Source organism: Anthonomus grandis, chromosome 8 (assembly GCF_022605725.1).
Source record: "Anthonomus grandis grandis chromosome 8, icAntGran1.3, whole genome shotgun sequence".
Classification (NCBI taxonomy): Eukaryota; Metazoa; Arthropoda; class Insecta; order Coleoptera; family Curculionidae; genus Anthonomus; species Anthonomus grandis.
The window spans coordinates 19795739-19819947 of record NC_065553.1 but is presented as its reverse complement, the minus strand read 5'-3'; the positions used below and the strand labels follow the sequence as shown (position 1 = coordinate 19819947).

Here is a 24209-nt window from a genome sequence, read left to right as displayed (position 1 = left end):
CAATTTTTCTCAAAAAATATTTTCACAAAACACAAAATATTTTAAGAACTTAAATAGTTAGGCTGGGTAAACCTACCTTTATTTACAAATATTGAACAAATCAAATATCTAATAATAGACAGGGTGTTTTCATTTAAAAAAAAACATATAAGTTTGATCTGTTTCCGCACTTTAAAACAACCTCTATCTCATAAAAATAATTTTAAAAGATACTTGATACGCCTCTGATAATCCAAATTTTAAAAAAAAATTGTACTCTATAGTTTTGTCATAATATTTCGTCTCGTATGTGGTGAATAGCCATGTATAACGCTACAATATTTATGGCCTCTACCTCATTTCATTTTTACAATATTGCTTGAATAATCTTAAAATTGTATTTTTCTCATGTAATCTTGCTTATTACATACGACAAACATCATTTCACTCAACCACCACTTTTACATTTACCACTAAAAATGAAACATATTCTTCTTTGTAAGATAATTTTATTATTAAAACTACTTAAACTAAATCGAACCATTCGAGTCATATAGTCCATACATTGTGTCTTTTTCAGTCTATAGTTAGTTAATGAGTTTTTTTAAAAATAACTATCGATAAGTTAGTGAATAAAAGAACTACACTCGTCGGATTCTTTAATAACTTTTTGAGATGAAATGAATAAAGCCTATTATATTAGATTGGCTAATATTCTAGCTTAATAGTAAACTACACCATAAAACGGACACACTGTATATGAAATTTATGTCGATAAAATCTCCCCTGCAAATGAAATGAACACTGACATATCGAATTTAATCCAAATCTGTTTCGGACAAGGGAGTATACGTAACGATCGGAAGAATGAAATGTTTCCTGATAACAAACATGATAAAAAACGTGACATCCGTGGACATAGATATGCTGATTGATGGGAAAAATAATATTTTATTAGTATTAAGTTAAGGGTAACATGATAGGTGTCCTAACAACATAAGATTTATCACGCAAAAAATATTTATAATATATGACACATATTTCTCGAGTTTACAGAAGCTGTACCCTCTCAAAATCCGACTTTAAGAAAACGTAAATTTGCTCATAATATCCACTTTTTAGGCCAGTGTATTTCGGTGAAAAGTTGTATATCAGAGACTCGGCTTCTATGGTTTCATTGGGAAACTTGTTGGCGTTCTTACGGCATTCATTGACGAAAAAATTAGCGAAATACTGAGCGGTCTTGATACTGTTAAATGAATGTGGAAAATGTTTTCCTTTCTTGAACTCGAACTGGTTCTTTTCTGGATGGAACTGGACACCTGAAAGAGTTCGTATTTACTTATTTGATAATTTTTATTAAAATCTTTACTTAATGATTTTGGTCTGCATATGCTGATTTTTTATGCCATCATGTTCAGTACTAACAGGGAGATAGATTTGTTTACTTAGAAGTAGAAAATAATTATTATTCAATAATAAGCTGGTTCACTGTATATGTTTGACGGTCTTGATCAGGAGGCCACGGCATTCAACTTGAGTTTATTCTCTTATGAAAAAAATGAATAAACTAAGAGACAAGAACAAGGTAGTAGAAAATGTGTACATTTTCTCAGAAAATTTAGCTTAATTAGCCTGATTGATTTGGTAATACTGATCATATTGTACAGTGTCCCATTTTGGGTACTTTTGCAGGATTTCTCCGTTATTTTTAGAGATAGAGAGTTGCGGTTTTCACACTGTGTATGACACTGTGCTACTTTTTCGTAAAACTAAAGATGCCGTTTTTTAAGATACAGGGCATTTTTGAAATTTTTGCATTTTGGGACCTCCGTCGTATCTCCGTTATTTTTATAGTTTTTGTAAAAGAAAAAACTTATTCTTATAGATTTTTTTCCGTAGAATCCAGTGGTCATCAATAGTTTACAAAATCAAGGTCGTCAAAATTTTCAAAGTTCGAAGAAAAAAAAAATCTTTCAAATCTTTTTGAAAATTTGAATTCTTATAAATTTCGACCCGCACATTACGAAACTGCTATTAATTTTTTCTAAAAAAATTATCTTATATTTTCTTTTTGACCTCAAAGTCAATTTTTTTTTTAAATGGTAAAAACTAGTCCCACTCCGATAGCCATAACTCAGCTGCATCGCTGACCTCGACAATGCGGTTTGCGGCTAGTCATAGTGAAAGGATGAAGCTATATGCCAGTATACTCGGCTTCATCCAATTGGTTGAGAAACAAAAAATATGGCTATCAGAAGTTGACCTATTTTTTTTTAATGGTGAAAACTAGTCCCACTCCGATAGCCATAACTGAGCTGCATCGCTGACTTCGGCAATACGGTTTGCATCTAGTTATAGTGAAAGGATGAAGCTATAGTTCTTACGAAAATGCATTAAAATCTTTAAAGGCAATCTAAAATTATAACATTTTGCCGCTAACAGTAAGGATGACAGGGAACAGAAGAAAAGCTTTTAATAAGAAATGTATCACTTTTATAGCTCATAATTTGGAAAAGTTTTCAACGTTATTCTGAATCGTTTTTCTTAATTCAAAGTAATAAAACTTCTTTTTTTTTAATTCAATTATCAAGCTAATTAAGTTTTGTTATGAGTTTGAGCAAATGGTGCACAACTTTATCTTATTTTAATATTGACGAAAAACAAAGAAAAACACAAAGTCACAACATGTAATTAAACGGGCTAGACGTGTTTCGCTCTAGTTAGAGCATCATCAGGCCTAAAATAAAAACACTACTTAAATAAAACGAAAAACTTACATTAAACAATAAAAAACCTTTAGAAGCCATCCACACACTTCACAGTACATAAATACAATAATTTTAAGGTTATAATTGTACAAAGCAAAAAATAAAAAATAATTTTTTTATCTATATATGGTTATTAATTCTCACTTTAATTTGTGATTTATTTCACAAAATTATAAAAACTCTTTCTAGAATTTCAAAACCTTTTGAAATTCTAGAAACTCTTACGAAAACTGTACTATTAGAAATAAAAATTAAAATACCACAGTAACCGCGAGAAAGTGACACTCGATCAAATTAAATTTAAAACTAAAAAATATAAGTGCAACAGAAAATACCGTTCTTTATTGTAAACTTCGTTACCCTTCAAACACAGGGTTTTAATTTAACCTATCTCTATCTGATAAATTATTTTAACCATAAGTTTACCTCTGTCCTCTCTCAAACTCATTGTGCTGTGACAAATTGGCACTGTTATTCAATTTTTATTTTTATTTAGAAAAAAAAATAGGATAAATAGTAAAAGTGAAACAATGATAAATTTATAGCAAAAATGCTATGTAAGACAGAGACAGGTCCGGCCTTAATTTAAATTATGATTTTTTCTCAGTGTGATATGCTTAAATTCAAATAACCTGGTTTTAACGGGCATCCTATATTTACCCTTTAATTTATTAAAACAAAATAAAGAAGTGTCCCATTAAATGATTTTCTCTGTTTTTTATACTATCAGCAACACCCTGTATGCATAAATGAACTTTCTTTCTGTTAGCAAAGCCAACACATTTTTAGTGGTCCAGAAATATTAAAGGGAATGTAAATGCGTCCTGAATCCGACAAAATAAATTGACAAAACTTTCATATACCTATCTCACGTATTTAAAAAAAAAATTTTCATACAAACCATAAAAAGGAAAATCCTTATGCTCCATAACGCTAATAAACTCCAAATTATTAATATCCTTGTTAGTAGCCACAATCCTCCAAGAATCCAGCAAGTCGTTCTCTTTTAATACTGCTTTCGTCAGACAATATCTATGTAGATTGTAAGTGGCGTTCTCAGTACTTAAAATGTCAGTGATTTCTTTAGGGGCATTTCTAAACATTTTGCTTTTCTGATAATCTATAGAAAAAAAACTTTTAATATTCTGTCGACATAATAATTCTTTTTTCCCATAAGTTACCTTCCACAAAATCCAATGAAACCGCTTCGTTTACTAAACTGCAAGCCACCCTAATATCTTTAGTACCGTTAAGAGCTGCATACATTAAGCCTTGCATCCCAAGACATATTGCCCAAATTGGGTAATAAACCTAAAAAAAATTTATAAATCTCTTAAAAACCTACAAAGGTATAAATAATAAATATAAATCTTACCCCTTTATTGTTCTGTTCAAGCGCAATTTTGTATAGCTGAGTGGCGGCTTCACCGTATCCACCCGTTTCGTTGAAATAGGTTCCACCACCAGGAAAAAATATTCTAAAATACATATATTTTGTTAATACTCGTACGTACTGGATCTGACAATATTGGATTAAAAATTGAGGAGATATCATATACTACTAATTTTTTTCTAATTTCCTGGGTTCCAATGCTAAAATAGGAAAAAGTAATTAGGTTGACTTTTCGTCGGATCTGTCGCATATCGTCTAATAACGTGTTTGTAACCAAATATGATAAGCTCATTTGAATTCTGAAGTCGCTTAATGGGTATCTCAATGAAAAAATATTAAAAACACAATAGAACAAGAATCTTAGATGACAAGTTAAAAGAGGGATCAATCAGTAGAAAAATTATAACATCTATGGATGAAAAACAAAAACTTCAAGTTTGCTTGAAACTGTTTTCATACTGTTTCATAACTGTATACCTTGAATGTAGTTCCATATTTTTTCAGTTTTTGTTTCTTTTTTGATAAAGTATTTTTTACAGATGAAGTACTAAGCTAATGCGCTAAGCTGTTATTAATTTCCTTAGTTCCACAGGCCATGGAAATTTTTCTTATGAAATGACTTTAAATGGCATCAGAGTTTTTAATATTATATTTATAGCATTGAAATAAAGCAAATTAAGCTATTTTTCAACCTGACGCATATTTGCGACGCTGGTCTAGGGATATCTAAAGGACCACATGTTATATGTATTTAGTGAAAGGAATGTAATTATATAGTAATGGTTGAATAAACAAACAAAATTTCAAATTTAAAAAAAAAAATGAATGTTTTCAAATTTTTTTTAAAAAATTTGAAAACATTCATCAACACATAGGCCAATGGGTAATCCATTATTTGTCTTACAAATTCCGCAGGAATAAAAAGTTTTTTTCCGCAGCTTCTTCTATCCGTGCTACATACTCGGCATCTTATTCTTCTATCCAGTTTTTTAGGAAAATGTTTTGTTTCTGATGTTTTGTTATTAAATGGAAGCACATTTATTATGTTATTAGCATTCAGTAATTTTTTGGCAAAATCATTTCTGAACTCTAAGTAATTCATTTTACTGGAATGAGTTCTGTTATGTAAGAAGCAAGCATTCCAAATTGAAATATCCATTACATGAAAAAATAATTTGGTATACTATCGTAACGTCGTCCGAGGAGAAGAATAGTAGGAGATCATTTGGTCTGATCTATCTACACCCAACATATTGCAATTATAATCTACAATAGTAGAAGGCTTATTTACTAATTTCCCATTTTTAGACTTAACCTCTTTGAATGAAGCATTATGTTTAGTGGATATTGTTAAGACATCTCGTTTGGGTTTCCATTTTTGCACCAATATATTATTGTTCCTAGCAAAAACAGATTCTCCTGTTTTTAGATTTTTGGCAATTACACATTTTGGATTACCTTTACGATTTTTCCTAAGAGTTCCGACAACGTGTGTCTGGTCTCTATAAAGCGAAGCGGCTAATTGCACACTGTTATAATCGTTGTCCATGTAAACTGTGTGCCCTTTTCCCAAATAATTTTGTAGCAACTTATACACAATACTATAAGCATGACCATTTTAATTACTAACCGTCTCTTTTCCACAATATATAAAAAAATTCAAGACGAAACCATCAGGAGTACACAATTCATAGATTTTTATTCCAAATTTAGCTTTTTTAGTGGAATATATTGTCTAAATAGTAAACGACCTCGCCATAATAGTAACGCTTTATCTAAAGATAAGTTTTCTCCAGGATAATAAACGTTTTCAATATTTGTGATCAGATGATCTAACACCTCGGATATTTTATAATGGCGACTGGTTTTATTTGATGCTTCATCATAAAATCTCAGGCAACGAAGTATACATTCAAACCTATTTCTGCACATAGTTTGTCCAAATATAGGGTGATAGTACAGAATATCATTACTCCAATACACCTTGAGATTAGGCATACGAATATTGTCTATTAAAATATACAAACCTAAATATTTCTTCATCTTATCTACCGTAACGTTTTTCCAATTCTTTAAATTGGATTCACTTGAAATATTTGCTGTATCTAATAATATTTTAGCGTGGATGTTTGTTCATTCCACAATTTTTTCAAATAAATTATTATCAAACAATAATCAAAAATTCTCTGAAGTTGTACTATTTGGAAATAAATTCACTTTAAATCCTTCTTTGCCAATAAAATAGGATGTAATGCTGGATCTGCGAATCTACTTCTGTGAACTCCACTGTGAATTACTTTCTGAAACATTGATACTACTGCCGCCGTTAGTATTATTTGAATTGTCTTCAAAATTTTCACTTTCACTGCAGCTTGATGAGCTGCTCCTATCCTCATAGTCCGAAAAGCTATAGTTTTCATTTGATTTATTTGTAATTTCAGTTATAACTTCTTCACTTGAATATATAACACACCTTTTCTTCATTGTGGATTTCTTACGTAGGGTTGATATCGTGTAAACGCAAAAAATATATTCTAAGGAAGAATATGCAGTTAAACAATATATTATTATATCGCATATCTATCTACTTACGCTAAATAAGTGTAATTTTAATATTTAAATAAATGTATAAACCAATTCAATTTGCTTTAATACTTCCAACACTGAACTGCCAAATTCAACTGCTTCTCATGGACTAACAAATGTTATTATCCTTAGACCTATCATTGGAATCATGGAAAATTGTTCTATAACCTATTAAATCTGTTTTTGCTTCAAAAATAGTGCAATACCGTAGTAAAAACTGATAAGGCAGTCACGCCACACATTTGCGAACCGATGTGTCGCATATGAGAAGTTCGCGTGCATAACCGGATATATCCACTTTCAGAAAATTTTCAGGAAACGCGAAAAACACCCTGTGTATTTATATTTAAAATAGTAATATTTTAAGAAAATAGCTTTAATTAAGCGGGGTTGATTGATTAATTTGCATAAAAAGAAACAAACAAAAAATTAACATTTCGTCATTATTAGCAATAAAAGTTTGTATAAATGCGTATTTACACACAAATGAGACATAGTAAGCAAAAATATATATTTATTTCTCTTTAAACAAACTGGATCAAGTTAATTAATTTGACTTGATCCAGTTTGCATAGCTCATTCAAAATTTAGCGAAGTATCCACATGGGCTCCGGTATTGCTACTATGTAATAGGTTTTTGTACCACAAAAAATCTTCCCTGTTTCGCCAATCATCCCTAAAATGCTCCGTCAAATAATTTAAACTTTTTTTCTGGTATGGAATTACCTAGTGGTAGCGTGCTAAGCTGTATTTTGTCTTCTGAGTTTCCCTTCTTAAGAAATGATTCCCAAACTGTGTCACCCAATGATGTAAACCGATAAAATTGAGACATCTTAATTTTATCAGTGGTTTTGTTATGTTCATGCTCAATTATTTTTAGTAAATTCTTTTGCATTCTGAAATTTCCTTTATTTTTTTACATGACTTTTCCAGTTCTTTAACATTATACATTTACCAGTCAAGGCCCAGTGTTTTTACCAAACCCACTTCCGAATATATTTCAACGTATTTTTCTTTTGTTGTAGTGACTGGATGTCTTAATGGATGTCTTATGAACTTAAAACACTAAAAGAACACTTTTTTTGACTAGTTATATAGGAGTTATAAAATCGCGTGGAATCACAACTTATTAACGTACTTATTAACGTACAAACAATTACTAGAATAGATAACAAAAAGTGCAATAGAATACGCACAACTTGTTTATTTGAATATACCCGATTTTGCACCTAAACTCCTCATATATTATGCGACGCTGGTAGCGAACGAGTCGGTTATGCAGGTATATTTAGATCAATTTATAGTATAATACACAGGGTGCCTCCGATTAAGTCGGCACTATTAGTATCTTTGTTAATATTTAAGATACAGGGTCGGTTAAATTAGTAAACTAGTAGGTTTTTTTCTGTTGATTAAAATGGTAAAAACAGAAAAAAATTGAACATCGCGTTTTCGAGAAAATGAGAAAAATGTACTTTTGTTAAATGGAATCCCCTGTATATTTTTACATAAATCAAAAGATAATAATTTTCCAAATAAAAAAGTTTATTTACACTAATAGCCTAAACCTAAAAATAACAAAGTTATAGCGATATTAATATTTTTGTCAAATTTAGGCAAGTTGGCTTTGATATAAATAAGATCAAGTAAAACTACTAATTTACAATAAATGAGCAAAAATATCGCCATCTTGTTCAATACATTTTTGAGCACACTTAAGCACACGTCATCTAGCTTTTAAGATTGATGTTCTATTTATTGATCCAATTATTTGCCTAATATGTGTTCATCAACGGTTCTGTATTTTTTTATGACATAATTTTTTATGTAACCCCAAAAATAAAAATCTAGAGGGGTTAGGTCTGGTGACCTAGGTGGCCAACGAATCGGGCTACGTGTCGCAATCCATTTATCGTCAGACAGTCTATTAAGTAATATTCTTACATTATTTAGTTGATGGGGAGGTGCTCCATCCTGTTGAAAATAGATTTGTTGCGGTCTCTCTAAGTTAACATTATCCAAATAATCTTCCAGCGCTCCAGATAATATGAGATCAACATATCTCCTTCCAGTCAAAGTGCCATCATAAAACACAGGTCCTATTACTTGGCTTCCTATTAAACCGCACCAAACGTTTATACTAAATTGATTTTGAGGATTTCTGGGATCAGTAAGGAAAACATTTTCTTGGGACCAACAGTGTACATTTTTACGGTTAAACATACTTTTGTTTGAAAAATTAGCTTCGTCGCTCCAAATTATACGGTTTGAAATATTATCATTAGCTTCATATACATTACGTAATTAGTTGCAAAAAGCAAGTCTTCTTTCGTTATGGCCAGGCAACAATGTTTGTACTGGTCGATACTTATATGGCATAAATTTGTGTTTCTTTAAGACCCGCCAAATTGTCACTAAGCTCACACCGTAAGCTCTTGCTAAATCTCTAGTTGAGTTTTCCATATGAGCTTCAAAATATGCCAAAATAGAAATTTCAACATCCTCGCTTACTATAAATTGGTTCCTTCTTCTAGTTCTTTTAAACACGTTTTCGTTACTTCTAAATTTTTTGTAGAGAATTAAAGAGTATCTACGGTTTGGCAAGTTACGAGTCTGGAATCTCTGGCGGTTCTCTTCTAGCGCTCTGTCACTATTTTTTCGACATACAAGGTAACATTCTCATTTTACTAATTTAGATTTTACAAAAATCACAAACTTTGCTAACATGTAACTGTCAGTATTTCTTTATTTAATAAAATCTCTACGGCTACTGTCATTTTATTATTCAAACAATGATTTATTTGTTTTGCTCTCAAAAAGTTCAAAGCCAACTTGCCTAAATTTGACAAAATTGTTAATATCGCTATAACTTTGTTATTTTTAGGTTTAGGCTATTAGTGTAACTTTTTTATTAAGAAAATTATTATCTTTTGATTTATGTAAAAATATACAGGGGATTCCATTTAACAAAAGTACATTTTTCACATTTTCTCGAAAACGCGATGTTCAATTTTTTTTCTGTTTTCACTACTTTAATCAACAGAAAAAATCCTACTAGTTTGCTAATTTAACCGACCCTGTATCTTAAATATTAACAAAGATACCAATAGTGCCGACTTAATCGGAGGCACCCTGTATAGTATACAGTTTATATTATACACCATTTCGTTTACTACTCTCTCAAATATTTGTATTTTTTAATTACTGGAGATCCATTATGCTAGTAATTATACTATAATATAAAATCTGTAGTCGTTTTTATAATGGAAATCTCAAACTAGTATATCGATTTCTGACCAAACCAAATGTATTCCCTAAATATGTTTTTTTTCCTAATCAAAAACCAAAAAAAAACCGTGATTTTAGAAACAATTTTAAACTAATTTTCCAAAAATGATGGCGTTTACCAAGTGCCTTTAGGTTAATCTATATTATTAATACAATCATCAGAAATAATTATATCGAAAGGATTTTCCATTATGGCCCATATTACCTAACTAAAAGTATTCATTAGCAGATAAAATTATGTTACTACGTATCGGTTTCGGCGTTTCCTCTTACAAGTTACGTCAAATATAAGAATTTATTTTTATAAGTCTCATATAGAAAAAGCCATTTTTTTTGTTCAAAATAATATATTGAGTAATAACCAGCCTATAACGCGTTATACGTATTGTAATTAAGATGTGTGTCACCAAAACAAATAAATTAGTAAAGGTATTGAATATTGGGGGAGAGTATGACGCAAAATTGATAAAATAACCCGTCTGGAGTAAGATTTTTTCGTTTATTTTGTTTAATTAACTTACCCGTTCGTGTATTGAATGACTCTGCGATAATATTCTTCATTCTGACCAATCCTAAAAAGCAAAAAATTTTTTTTATTTGTTATGCTACGTTAAAAGAAATAAATAATCATAGAAATATTAATTATGGCCCAATTTTTTTTAAATGCTGGCTTTTTGGTCCCAAAGGAGTGACGCAGTACGTCTACGAAAAAGTCGATTTATACTTTCAATTTTATAAAGGTCTTTTATTATCTATTTATGTTCAAATTTGATATAGAAAATATAAAAATAATGCTAAATAGTTCCGGAAATATATCCGGGATCTAAAATCTCTCACTCAGTATTTTATAACAATCCATTTGCAAATGGACAATACGATACGTATACGTATCAAGACCCATGATGGGAAATCTAATGTATTTCTTAGAAAAGTTGAATAATTTGACTTAAAGCTTCCGTTTTAAAGTGCCAATACGACTACATATTTGAACAATAAATATTTTGCAGAAAGAAAATATCAAAACAATTAGATTTTTCTTACACATTTTAATAAGTATAAAATATGAGCAGAGTACCCTATACCGAGGCACCTTAAATACATTAAAGGGGCACCACGTTCATGCTTCCAAATATATAAGACTTAACTTAAAAAGAACTAGTAACATTATAAGCTTGATTCGATATTATAAGACTACAAATCAATATTAAATCGATATAAGCTATTTGCCTTTGCAGTTTCAGCAATCTCAACTGGAGAAGGAAAATGAAACACAATATCATCAAAATTTACAGTAGACTGATCTTATATAATAGGAAAAATAAAATGGTTGCCGTGCTTGGGTAAAAAATGTACAGTTGACTCGCACTGACCAGAATGAATCTCTGCAATTTGTCCAAGGTCGGAGCCAACTCAACTTGCCGGTATCCAGTTTTCCAAATGCAGCGTGGAAAAGATCTTCGATACAGCCAGGGTGCCCAAAGTATCATCAATGCGAGGAAGAGGATAGCTGTCCCTTTTAGTCACGTTATTAAGCTGCCGGTAATCTACGCAGAATTTGATCGAGCCGCCTTTCTCATTTACCAGTACCACCGGTAAAGACTATGAACTGCTAGATGATTCTATGACCCCTTTCTTGATCATACTTTCAATAATTTTATTAATTTTATAGTCTTCGAGCTGTCTGCCCTATGGCACTAGCATTTCCTGTATTGATTTTGTGCTGGACTATGTTAAGCCTCCCATTGCTCCCAATATCAAAACCATTTTGATATCTATGAACCAAATGTGTCAGCCTCCTTCTTTGGTCTGGACAATACCAGCTCGTCTAATTCTTTGGGAATGGCTGGAAAGCCATTGATGTCCATAGCCACAACTTGTCGAAGCATTGCTAAAACTGCAGAGCAGTGTCCTAGCTCCGTACCCTTCTTTAACAGCACAGAATAATAATTGACACTCATTACCCTCACAGGAATACTCCTTTCAGCTCATCCAAGGGTCTTTCCAACTGCTATCCCTTGACCAACCGCGCCTCGTCATGGTTTAAACATGACTGCTTCACCCTCCGTTGCTTTGCTATCAACGCAGCTCTCTAGAACGAACGATCTGGTATCAAAGCTTCTTTCGAGGGTAGGACTTGAACACTTTAATTTCTTTCCCGATGCAAAACAACTTCCTCATCATCTATTTTCAGGACTCTTTGCTTAAAGCTCAACTCAAGGCATTTGGTGTCCATTACATTCATTGCGACGATTACCTCAGCCACTTTCACAGGATGTTCAAATGTGTCTTTTCCTATGGGAAAACGTGACGTTTGTTTCACCACGGACATTTGCTCGATCGCCTATCGCTTAGAACCTTAGCTGTAGATTTTACTATGTCGGGTCTTATGATTGTCTTTGTCACACCTCTATCCAGCAGCACAGTGCGAAGGATTCCATCCATACACGCGTCCACAAAAACACTGTTGGTGCTGCAGCGAGGAGATCTGAGGAGACTGCGGTATTTATTTTTATTGGGCCTTGCCGAATACAAGTCGACGACAACCCGTTCGCGTCCAGCTTCTTTAATTTTCCGGATTGGCAAGACTGAAATTTCTAGATGGTGTCTTCGATGTGACCTGCCTTGCCATACTTCCGACACTCTAATTTCTGGTCCTCGCATATTAAGTCCTTATCATTTGCTTGACTGATTCCTCAAAGTTGTCCTCTTCTGGAATCACTTGCCGGACATGAGCCTGGCTCTTATTCGTGTTCTTGGCATCCTTGAATTCAATGTCCCGTGTTAATGGATCTAGTAGCTAGGTGGGTGTGCTAGTAGTAATTTCTCCCTCATTTTACCATCGCGGAGGGATGCTTGGACTGCTAAACTATGATCTTTTCCTGGACATCTGGATATGCCAATCGAACAAAACGTGCAATATCGGCTTCAACTTCAAAGGACTCCTCTGATTTTTGGCACCGATTTTTCAGTTGTGTATGATAGATAATTATATTCCTGATAATGGTAAAGGTTTTTTTGTAACTTCACTTCCAGGTTGGTGGAATTTTCTAGCAATGTAACATTTGACCGATATCACTTGCACCAGCAAAAAGAAAGTTGGTCGGGTTATTGCCTTCCTCATGTAATGCGTTGCGAAGCAAGTCAGCTTTATTTCCTATCGTATTGTAGTCCCTTTCCTCTAGCTTTCTTTTTAACTCAGCAACTATTAAATCCAACAGCTTTGGTATTTTTGCACACTTTATTTCGATTCGAGAACAGACAACTCTCGGCGATGCGGCTCCATATATACTCGGCAGAACGCTGTTTCGGAAGATTGCCACTAACCTTCGAGGCGTCGTGCAGTGTACGACTTGTGTCATTCCGGAATGATGAAGAATCAGCTGGTTTCTCGATGTTTACAATATTGTTACAATCATTCAGCGCCATTACTTTTCGCTAATTTTACTGCCCGGATGCTAACGTGAGCTTCATACATTATATGATCAAAGGAATAATATAATGGTTGGAATTGACAAATGGAAATATCATAAAGGGGAGTATTGAGTTGCCATACGCATTAATAGATCTCCTCTCTCGATCGTAGTAACTTGAACAACCTGTTTACATCCCTTTTAAGCCAGAGCTTTGACAGCATTTTGTGCAGTCGTTAACCTGATTTCATCCAAGTTATATATACTCATAGGTCCAAGCAATTAGGACTAGGTCTATTTAATCATATTGATCTTGCAAGAGAAGTGGCCTTAGAGGTTTTTACAGCAATATCTAGGTTTTGCTTTAAAAAAGATGTTATCCTCTAAGGCATTTTTTCTTGTTTTACAAACTCAAATGGAAGTTTACGTGCTACCTTTAGAATTCAGCCATGGTGAAGCTGGGCACATTTGAATAAATAATCCGCTAATAAATCCTCTTTTTTTATCAAACACTTGCCGCATAGCATAATTAATAGCCGGATATGGGAATAATAGTTGGTAAATTAGCAAGTGTTGTATTGTCCCAATTAATGTCAATTATGTACGTACGTTTTTAATGTAATTCTGGTCAATTTGAATTCGGTTTTCCAAGTTCGGTCTATATTTTTCTATTGCGAATTATTTTATAGATTTAAAGCAAACAATTTAATATAGGGTTTATTGAACACTCCTTTTAAGAATCTTGCAGCAGTGCAGAAAATATAGGTTATAAGATAAATTTTACATGCATGTAAAGACCTGTTAAATTTTCGTTTATACTTGCAACTGATTTTTTTTGCATGCGCAATAACCGGGAACATCGAAAAAAAGACTCAAAAACGGATACGAAATAGCTAATAACCATAATCTATCCATAGTGTCCACGTCTTAAAGTTACTATTTTTTTAAAATTCAATTTTCAAAAGCTCTTGATCAGATCTGATGATGCCCTTAAAGCGAAACACGCGTAACCTGTTTTCAATATTAAAATAATAAGTTCGAGATTTTTGATCAAACCTTTTGTAATATATAATCGTAGCAATAACATAATCTTACAATAAGTAACACAAGAACTCACCAAATGGGTACAACACGGGCCCCGGCACTTTCCAAAAACTTCACATAAGAAGCGGCAATATAACTGTCATAAGTCTTATTCGGGAAATACGATGACACTATATAAGTTTCTTGGGATAACACGCCTATGATAGGAACATCATTCGATTCGGCGATTGTTGGCGAAGCTATAAATGCATTTATTAGAAAAATCTTTAAATATGATGAAGCCAGTTTCATTTTAACTGAGAGAATGATTTGCCATTTACTTTACGATTACGAAATCAAACCGGCGCGGCATCATATACTTTAATGATAAAAACCGATAGTTATTCATCAACTTAATATAAAATGACCCGTTTATCTTAAAATGACACGTTCAATTTTAAACATTGTTTAAATTGAAGAAAGACAAATCAAATATCATTTATCAGTTCGAATTTGCCAGCATTTCTGCGAACCAGTGACTTCATGATGATAATTGTTCAATTGTTTTTTATCATTTTGACCAACTCATGGAAAAATTAACTGTTTTATTAAAAAAATATATTTTTAAGTTTTGATTTTCTTTGGGTATTTCTAGTTCTGTTGATCAATTTCGATATTGAGCACCTCTGTATAATATGGGTTTTATACACTTTGATATAATAAATAATCCAAGATTAAAAGAATTAGTAAAACAAAACCCAACCAAATGTCATTTAATCAAGACATTTAATCTATGGTTTTATATCATCGGAAGGAGTTCTACAGTCACACCTAAACTCTTTAGGCGGTTACTCAAAAATGGATCCTAAAGATCATTTTAATAAAGGATACAATGTTCTCGTCAGACTTGCTGTTTGCTGAAATGAATGTTTTTGATGTGAGATTGTTATTTGTTTTAGACAATGGCTGTTCGAATAAAAAAAAATGTCATACAGGATATACGTTTCACCAGAATACTCGATACAGACAAAATGCAGTGTGAAAGAATCGGATTAAAAAAAACACTTTGCTTTGATTATTTAAGCACTAATGCTTACCAAAAAAATGCTCGTAGTCAATTTTAACTGTTAAAAGATCAATTCAATTCCTCTTAACAAATGAGATGACTGAAAATGAAGTACATTCCCTTTTAAACGAAAAGAATACCTCCAAATATTGACATCATAGGTGTCCAAATATATTCTGGTTTTAGTTTACTTTTTAGAGTTAGCTTATTAGCGTTCTAGTATACTGTCTTAAACTTGGGTCATTAGGAACGATACATGATATCTGTTTGTTCTCTCACGCGTGAGTTTTCTCTTGTAGGTATTATGATTGTGTTTATTGTAATGTTAAAAATTATATTAAGAAAATTATTTGCATGTTTACTATATTGCGATGATATCGATCATCTTCATGTGATAGATATGTAGATGTACTCATGAAATCTCTTATTTTTACTGATTTCTTTCTGTTTCTAAGCTAATTTGCAAAGAGCGTCAACGCGGAAACCCCAATTGCATACTTCTGAGGCAGTCCAGATAGCGGGACAGTGCCAAATTCATTCGCAAAATCCCTAAAGACTTCAATGCACTTATTTTCCAATCCATATTTGGTGCCTTCAAGAAACATGTTTGTTAAATCGTATATAGACATTTATGGAAAAATTCATGTGTTCTAGAATTAGCGATGGTGTGACAACTAGTGTGAGATATACAGGGTGTTCCGTTGATCATGTTACAAACTTCTAGGGCAGATAGAAAACGTCAAAAGAAAAACAAAAATTCATATAAACATGGGTCCGGAAAAGCTTCCTCAGGGAGCTAGAGCTCTTTGAAAATAACCTTTAAAAACTAGATTTTTTTTTTTAATAGCTCCGGAACTACTTTAGCTACCGCAACCAATTTTGGGAGGTAAATTATTGTTAGTACGTTTATTCTTTTAAACCTACTAAAAAACAAATTTACCAGGGGCTTCAGAATCAGGGGGTATTTGGTAAATTTAGGCCTATTTCTTTAAGACTTTAATTTCTGCCCGTTTGGGCATTAGGTTATGATGTTCCTATGCTTTTTACATAAAAAAGGTGCTCTTAGTAAAAGTCGGTTTCTTTAGTCCGATTTTGTTTAAATTAACTAAAACCAAACTAAGATACAGCACCTGAATTAATTATTTTAATAATAATAATAATGCTAATTCATTGCCACTGTCAGTATTTTTTACATGATATTAATTCCCTCTTTATTACGGTTAAGTAATGGAACAAAGGGGAGGAGAAAGTAAACTCCAAAGTCCAAGTGTATCGATATATACAGGAAACCATCCACAACTGACAACATCATTAAATTAACTTCTAACTCACCACATACCCACAAGTTTGCTTCATTTAACTCTTTATTATATAGGATGTTCACCCTTCCTCTATCCAAGGAATCTTTCTATAAAGAATTTAACATAATAAAGCAGCTTGCAGTTAATAACGGTTTTCCACTTTCTACCATAAACTTTTTTTCGTATACATGAATAAATATAAATTCTCCTACCACATCTTACACTCCAATTCTTTAAATCTTAACAAATTCAGATCTTTAACATTTTTTGGTTCAATATCTCTCCAACTTGCAAAACTCTTTAAAAATAATCTTAATCTTTCAATAGCTTTTAAAACTGCAAACACTTTGAAAAAGCACTTGATAAACACAAAGGATAAAATAGAGCAAACTTTAAAATCTGGGGTGTATTCTTTGAATTGTGGTGAGTGTTCCGCTGTGTATGTTGGTCAGTCTGGTAGAAGAATTTCCACTAGGGTGAAAGAACATATAAGTCTTTTCAACAATTGTAAGGACACCGATATTAAAGAAACAAAGTCAGCCTTTGCAAATCACCTTTTATCGACTGGTCATAACTTTTCGGTGTCGGATGATGTAACTATATTACATGAGTGTGGAAAGGGTAAAAAACTAGATCTCCTCGAAAAGCTGGAGATTACAAGAGCTAAGAGAAGCCCAATATTAAATTGTGTCAATGATATCTTCAATTTCGAACCTAATCTCATTTTCAATAATCTCCAATAAAAAATTTTAATCTTGTCTCATATAACGTAATTACTCGCATGCTACATCATGACCCCGGTTTGGCGACAAGGTATATGCTTCAGACTTTAGACCCAATGGTCTCTGATTCGGTCCCTATGTTTTTTGAAAAACTTTTTTGTATTTTTTTCCTTTCATAATTATATTTGTTTTCATTCTTTATAAAATAATATGTAAAAAATTTACTGGATGTGATATTTGGCGTTTTAAAATTCATATTTTAGTCAATAACGATACACGATGGTATAAACTTATTTTATTTTTATGTTAGTGTGAGTCAGTGTGCAGTTTTTTGTATTTAGATAGGTATGTCTTTTCTGTTAATTAGCGTGCTGCTCCGTATTATTTAATTTTGTTAATCTTACTTAGATCTGATGATGCCCTAATGCGGCGAAACGCGTAACCTTTAAATAGACGCTTGATTATGAGACTTGGACTTTGACTTTTGAGTTTACTTTCTCCTCCCCTTTGTTCATATACTTAAGTCTCTTTGAGAATAATGGATGATTATTTTGAACTAAGTAATGGAACTTTTGCTAAATACGCCGATATGCTTTTAATTTATGGGGAAGTTCGATGTAATGGTAGAGCTGCTTCTCGACTATATGAAGAGCGGTTTCCCGAAAGGCGAATCCCAGCTCACACACTTTTTGAAAGGGTCAATCAACGGCTCAGGGAGACTGGCTCCGTTAAAATAAAACGCCAAGATAATGGCGCGCAAAGGAACAACAGTAGCTGATGCGATGCATGTAAATAATGTTAGGGCATGGAACGTTGTTAAGGAACAGCTTCTTCGGCTCTACCACCTGCAAAAGGTGCAATCGTTAGGACCCAATGATTTTATGCCCCGCGTGAATTTTTGCCAGTGGTTTCGTGACCGGTGTACGGAAGAACCTCAATTTCCAAAATATGTCCTTTTTACTGACGGGGCTTTATTTACAAAAGAAGGCATTTTTAATTCTAAGAATAATCATGTGTGGAGTGAGGAAAACCCTTATGGTATTCATTTTAGGAGCTATCAACATAAGTTTTCGGTCAATATATGAGCCGGCATTGTTGGAGAACGCTTAATTGGTCCAATCATGTTGCCTCCTCGTTTAACGGGAAATATTTATTTAAATTTTTTAAGAAATATACTGCCAGAACTATTAGATGATCTGCCCCTAAATATACGACAGAACTTATGGCTACAACACGATGGAGCGCCAGCTCATTTTTCACTTATTGTCCGCGAGTTTATAAATGAACATTTTGGAAGGCGCTGGATTGGCCGCGGAGGCCCTGTCACCTGGCCAGCGCGCTCACCAGATTTGACACCCTTAGATTTTTTTTTGGGGGGCATATGAAAAGTCTCGTATATGAAACTCCAGTCGAGTCAGAAGAAGACCTGGTGGCCAGAATTTCCGCAGCTGCTGAAGTAATCCAAACCATGTCTGATATTTTTAACCACGTCAACCTTAATATGGTACGTAGATACAATAAATGTATCGATCGTGGTGGCCGGCATTTTGAGCAATTAATATTTTAAGTTTATTTTTGTAATACCAATCTTTAATAAAATTTGTTTATGTTTCTAAAATTGTTAATTTGTTGGTTTTTTATTACACTTAAAATCATTTAAACGTTTTATGCCTCAAGGTAATTAAAGTGACAGTTAATTAATTTGAGTACCAATTTAATAAAGTGGCTACCTTAACTTTTTTTAAACATTTATTTTTTATTTACGCCAGTTTTTTTTTAATTGTTTATTAATAATAATAGGTAATTCATTTTTGTATCTCTTAACTTGCTTTTTGTCAATTTTCACAAAAACGGTGATATTTACCATTTACCGACTTTTACGAAAAGCACCTTTTTTATGTAAAAAGCATAGGAACATCATAATCTAATGTCCAAACGGGCAGAAATTAAAGTCTTAAAGAAATGGGCCTAAATTTACCAAATACCCCCTGATTCTGAAGCCCCTGGTAAATATTTTTTTTATTTAGTAGGTTCAAAAGAATAAACGTACTAACAATAATTTACCTCCCAAAATTGGTTGCGGTAGCTAAAGTAGTTCCGGAGCTATTAGAAAAAAACTAGTTTTTAAAGGTTATTTTCAAAGAGCTCTAGCTCCCTGAGGAAGCTTTTCCGGACCCATCTTTATATGAACTTTTGTTTTTCTTTTGACGTTTTCTATCTGCCCTAGAAGTTTGTAACATGATCATCGGAACACCCTGTATATTATTCCCAAATATTCAAACAACGGTATTAGTAAAAGACCTAAATAAGTAAAACTACTAAGGAGCAATTCGCATTTAGCGCCATCTCTTCGTAAATACCAGATAATCACTGCTCATATACCGGGTGTCTTAGGAAAGTGGTTCGCCCTTATAACTTTTTTATTTTTAAGTTAAAAAAAATGAAATTTGGTATGTGGGTGTAGTACCGAAATTGGGATTGGTAGACGTATTCAGTTGTTTTCTGTCACTTCCGGTTTAACCGGATCTCCCAAGTTTTTTTGACATATTTTAATAGAAAATGACATTCTAAGAAAAATGATACTCCATATGTCAACTTTTGACACTTAAATTTCAATCTAGAGTGCCAGGAATAATTTAAAATCATTAAATTTACATCAAGTAGTCCTAGAAAAATATATTTGACTCACTCTTGTTTTTCACAGCTTTCCTAGATGTGTCTTAAGTTTGCAAAATCGTATTTTCGGCTATAATTAATTTTTTTCAAATGGAACCAGGGTGGCTCATTGGTGTCCCAAAGAACTTTGGTGGAAACCCAAAGATTGCTGTGAAAAGTGACAAAAAAACAACTAAATACGTCAGCCAATCCCGATTTGGATGCTACACCGACGTACCAAATTTCATTTTTTTAACTTAAAAATTAAAAAAGTTATTGGGACGAACCACTTTCCTAAGACACCCGGTATATGTATATAAAAAATACAGGTTTCTATGAAGTAGGCATAATGGAAAGCTGGTCTGATTTAACATCTCATTTATACAGGGTGTCATTGAAATGGTGTAAAAAAATTCGGGGGGTGATAGTACTCCTAAAAATTTAAAAAAAAGTTCCTATAACTATAGGGTGGAAAATGCATATTAAGGGAGTTAGGGGCACTGAAAGGGTAAATTTAAAAAACGGTTTTTTGAAATTGTAGGCTTAAAAAACGAGATAAAATTTCGAAAAAAAATCCTCTGCCATAAATTTTGACCCAAAATCAAATGGTGATACTGAAAAATAATTTGGAAAATCGGAAAGGGTAGTTTTTGCAAGGGTAGGGGGTTAATTCGTGAATAACTTTTTGTAGGTTATTTTCTTCGCAACGTGGGTTCATTTTTTAAAAACTACATACTTTTTCCTACAAAAAAGGTACTCTTGTTGCACATCGCCCAGAACGATGGTTTTCGAGAAAATTGAAGGCAAAAAGTTTGCTCTGATGGGCTGCTAACTGGTTAAACAACATAAACTTATGAAAGTTATGGGGTTTCAAAAGTAAACAAGTAGTTATTAAATAATTAATTGAAAAATCTAAATTTCATGATTTTTAAAACATCGTATTGCTTTAAAAAAACGAAATAAACCAATTACCAAAATTCCTTATTAAATGCATACTTATTTGATTCATTAGCCTAGTTTACACCGCGAGTACCAAATATTCAATACGCGGACCCAATCCCCTATTCTCAAACTCAACGTGCGCGAGTTGACAAGTTTACACGTAAATTATTCCAAATTGTGACTTAATAGGTTTGAGAATATGTAGAGGTTTTAGTCCGCGTACTGAATATTTGGTACTCGCGGTGTAAACTAGGCTAATGAATCAAATAAGTATGCATTTAATAAGGAATTTTGGTAATTGGTTTATTTCGTTTTTTTAAAGCAATACGATGTTTTAAAAATCATGAAATTTAGATTTTTCAATTAATTATTTAATAACTACTTGTTTACTTTTGAAACCCCATAACTTTCATAAGTTTATGTTGTTTAACCAGTTAGCAGCCCATCAGAGCAAACTTTTTGCCTTCAATTTTCTCGAAAACCATCGTTCTGGGCGATGTGCAACAAGAGTACCTTTTTTGTAGGAAAAAGTATGTAGTTTTTAAAAAATGAACCCACGTTGCGAAGAAAATAACCTAAAAAAAGTTATTCACGAATTAACCCCCTACCCTTGCAAAAACTACCCTTTCCGATTTTCCAAATTATTTTTCAGTATCACCATTTGATTTTGGGTCAAAATTTATGGCAGAGGATTTTTTTTCGAAATTTTATCTCGTTTTTTAAGCCTACAATTTCAAAAAACCGTTTTTTAAATTTACCCTTTCAGTGCCCCTAACTCCCTTAATATGCATTTTCCGCCCTATAGTTATAGGAACTTTTTTTTAAATTTTTAGGAGTACTATCACCCCCCGAATTTATATAACACTACAAGCAGTAAAGACAAATTTCAAACAAGTATGTAAAAAAAAAATTATATGTAGGTACGTAGTCTTTTCTATTTAGTGAAAGTAGGCAACATTAAAAGGTAACAATCGGAATTTGTATGTAGTTTACAGGAGAGTGTAATGCGAATTTAAAAAAAAGGTCTGAATCATTAACGAGTTTTACGATCATGAGGATTTTTAAAACGATTTTGGAGTGCAGCTAATGCGTATTAAGGCCATCGTGTAAACATGTGGTTATTTAATCGGACGTATAAATATTTGGCAAGCACGCAGTGAAAGTTTATAGTCATAAAAATTATATATTGAATAAAGTAAAATTACAGTTAATTTATGCTATTTTTAAGCTTGTTTAATTAGTAAAAACTTACCCATTTCCCTTAGTATTGCTTTCTTTTTAATCTACTGCATCAATGTCATTTACCTTAGCCATTTCACTTCAACCAAAAATATAAACTTCTTGGCATATACAACTTGACTTTTCAAATCACAATATGCGTCGTTCAAAACCAAATAAGCATTGGAGCACCTTGCAATTACATTTCAATTTTATTGCTCACTATACTATGGTTCATTGCTATCCATTTACAATGTTATTGTGGAAAAACATCAACAAATATAGGAACTTTTTCTATTTCAATCTACAATTAATTGCGGATATTTTTATCGAAAAAAAACTTGTTTTTATTTATATGCTTAAATATGCAAATTAGCGGTGCGTATATAGAATACCTAATTAGATATTATATAATAAAAGAATTCACCAGAAAATCGATTATTGTAAACATAACTACATATACATAGAGTGGCTCAAAAAGTGTTATAGTAAAAATCTGACGTTTATAATTATTATAATTGGAATGGATTTTTTGGCGGGAAAATTGGAACTTTAAACTTACTATACATGTAGAAATATAGGAGCACTAATGTTTTCTTACAATAAATAATAAAAATTAAATAATTAATTACTTATAATGAATATATTTATCGGGCAAAACCAATTTAATGATATAAATATTATTTATTGTTTATATACACATGAAAACAAATAATAAACTCAAGGTTCAGATATGATATCGCACTAACACCAGGCCATCGCCCTCTAAAGTGGGCGGTGGTTTTTCGTGTTTTAAAACATTGAATTCAATTCACTGTATGTTATAATATCGCACATTTATCGTGAGTTTTAAATTTAACTAGATCTCTGGAATAATGACATTGATAAAAATATTCCTTAAACTAGTGAAAAACCATTAAAATCACATTTTGACCGCTAAATTGCTTTTATATTGTGATATCATGTATGTTATTGATTTATAAATAGGTGCTTTTGCGACGTCATAGTATGAATTGAGAAGAATTCGGTTATCTATAACCTGGTTGGGCCAGTAAACTGCATGATACATATCGGATGCCCACAAAACACGAAGTGACGTAACTCACATTTTTGGAAAATTTCAGTTACGCCAACCGATAATAATTTCATATTGGCCTCTGAATTCTTAACCGTTATCGCGATACTACAACGTATCTGCCATATTATATTTACCAGAAATCACGAACAGTCGTATGCATAGAATAATATTGAGGGGGTATACATATATATATGGTCATGGGGGTATACATATATATATACATATATATATGGGGGTATATATATATGGTCGAGCATACGTTAAAATACAAATATGCCTAGCCAATGAGAGCGCTTCGGCATCCGCGAGGGCGTGGTATGCGAACCGCCAAATTCAAAATAGGATATTTTCAATGTATGTAGAGTTTTTCTATTCATATTTATATTTAATTAGGTTTTTATGATGCGTATATATTTTAGATGAAGAAAAGTGCAATATGCATTAAAAACATTTAATAAGAAGATATTTTAGCTATTATTAGTAAATGGATTATTGATTTTTTAAAATATTTACAGCGTGTGATCAATTATTATTTTAAAAATATTTTATAAATACTTGCCAAATTTGGTTTTTATAGCAAATTATCTCTTTTATTGACGAAATTTGTTAATCATTTGGTATAGCGGTACGTGTAAGCGCAATGTACGAATTATATAATTATTATTGTTCGTTATATATTAAAAATGATAAATTAATTGGTTAGGTTAGGTGGATGAGTGTATGTATAAATAAAAAAGTTAGAAAATAAAAGGCAATTAAATTTTTTAACAATATATT

At 32.2% G+C, this 24209-nt stretch overlaps 1 protein-coding gene across 1 annotated transcript; it reads right to left on the bottom strand.

Annotated features, from left to right (window-relative positions):
* Nucleotides 1–910: 910 nt before the first annotated feature.
* On the bottom strand, nucleotides 911–23262 carry LOC126739310 (gamma-glutamyl hydrolase-like). Its single transcript, XM_050444937.1, has 8 exons — nucleotides 22917–23262; nucleotides 22389–22658; nucleotides 14545–14710; nucleotides 10539–10589; nucleotides 4126–4228; nucleotides 3932–4061; nucleotides 3652–3870; nucleotides 911–1301 (listed from the first exon to the last, which is right to left on the bottom strand). Exons 2-8 carry the CDS (start codon nucleotides 22390–22392, stop codon nucleotides 1030–1032), a joined length of 945 nt encoding a protein of 314 aa, XP_050300894.1. The 5' UTR covers nucleotides 22393–22658; nucleotides 22917–23262; the 3' UTR covers nucleotides 911–1029.
* Nucleotides 23263–24209: the final 947 nt, after the last annotated feature.

Excerpts from the sequence above, each read along its gene's own strand:
- LOC126739310 (XM_050444937.1), bottom strand. Across the intron at positions 4,062-4,125 it reads TTGAACAGAACAATAAAGGG|GTTTATTACCCAATTTGGGC; the intron begins GTAAGATTTATA and ends AATTTTTTTTAG. Across the intron at positions 1,302-3,651 it reads TAAGGATTTTCCTTTTTATG|GTGTCCAGTTCCATCCAGAA; the intron begins GTTTGTATGAAA and ends GAACTCTTTCAG.